The following is a 239-nucleotide window of genomic DNA, read 5'->3' as shown; positions in this document are numbered from 1 at the left end:
TGTCCCGGGGGTCCCGGGGGCCGCCCCCCTCACCGTGGTGACCATGCAGTAGCTCTCCCTCCAGGCGCCGCAGCAGCCGAAGAAGGAGGTGAAGAAGATGACGACCCCCAGCACCAGCACGGCCGCGGGGGTCCAGCCCGCGCCGCCCACCGGGGCCCTGCCCAGGCCCAGCAGCACGTAGATGCCGATGGCGATCAGGGCCACGCCGCACACCTGGGGGGGACACGGGGGGGGGACAC

The 239-nt window shown here is 74.1% G+C and overlaps 1 protein-coding gene across 1 annotated transcript in view; it reads right to left on the bottom strand.

Moving 5' to 3' along the window:
• Nucleotides 1-6: 6 nt before the first annotated feature.
• CD63 (CD63 molecule) overlaps nucleotides 7-239 on the bottom strand; it is a gene marked incomplete at its 3' end in the record, with an annotated part of 788 nt that continues 555 nt past the window's right edge. The window contains exon 2 of the mRNA XM_041478371.1: nucleotides 7-213. Within this exon, the coding sequence (XP_041334305.1) occupies nucleotides 7-213 (207 nt within the window). The remainder of the gene's footprint in view (nucleotides 214-239) is intronic.

This window comes from Pyrgilauda ruficollis, unplaced genomic scaffold (assembly GCF_017590135.1).
Source record: "Pyrgilauda ruficollis isolate IOZ18807 unplaced genomic scaffold, ASM1759013v1 scaffold448, whole genome shotgun sequence".
In the NCBI taxonomy this organism is placed as follows: Eukaryota; Metazoa; Chordata; class Aves; order Passeriformes; family Passeridae; genus Pyrgilauda; species Pyrgilauda ruficollis.
This window is presented reverse-complemented; position numbering and strand designations above follow the sequence as displayed.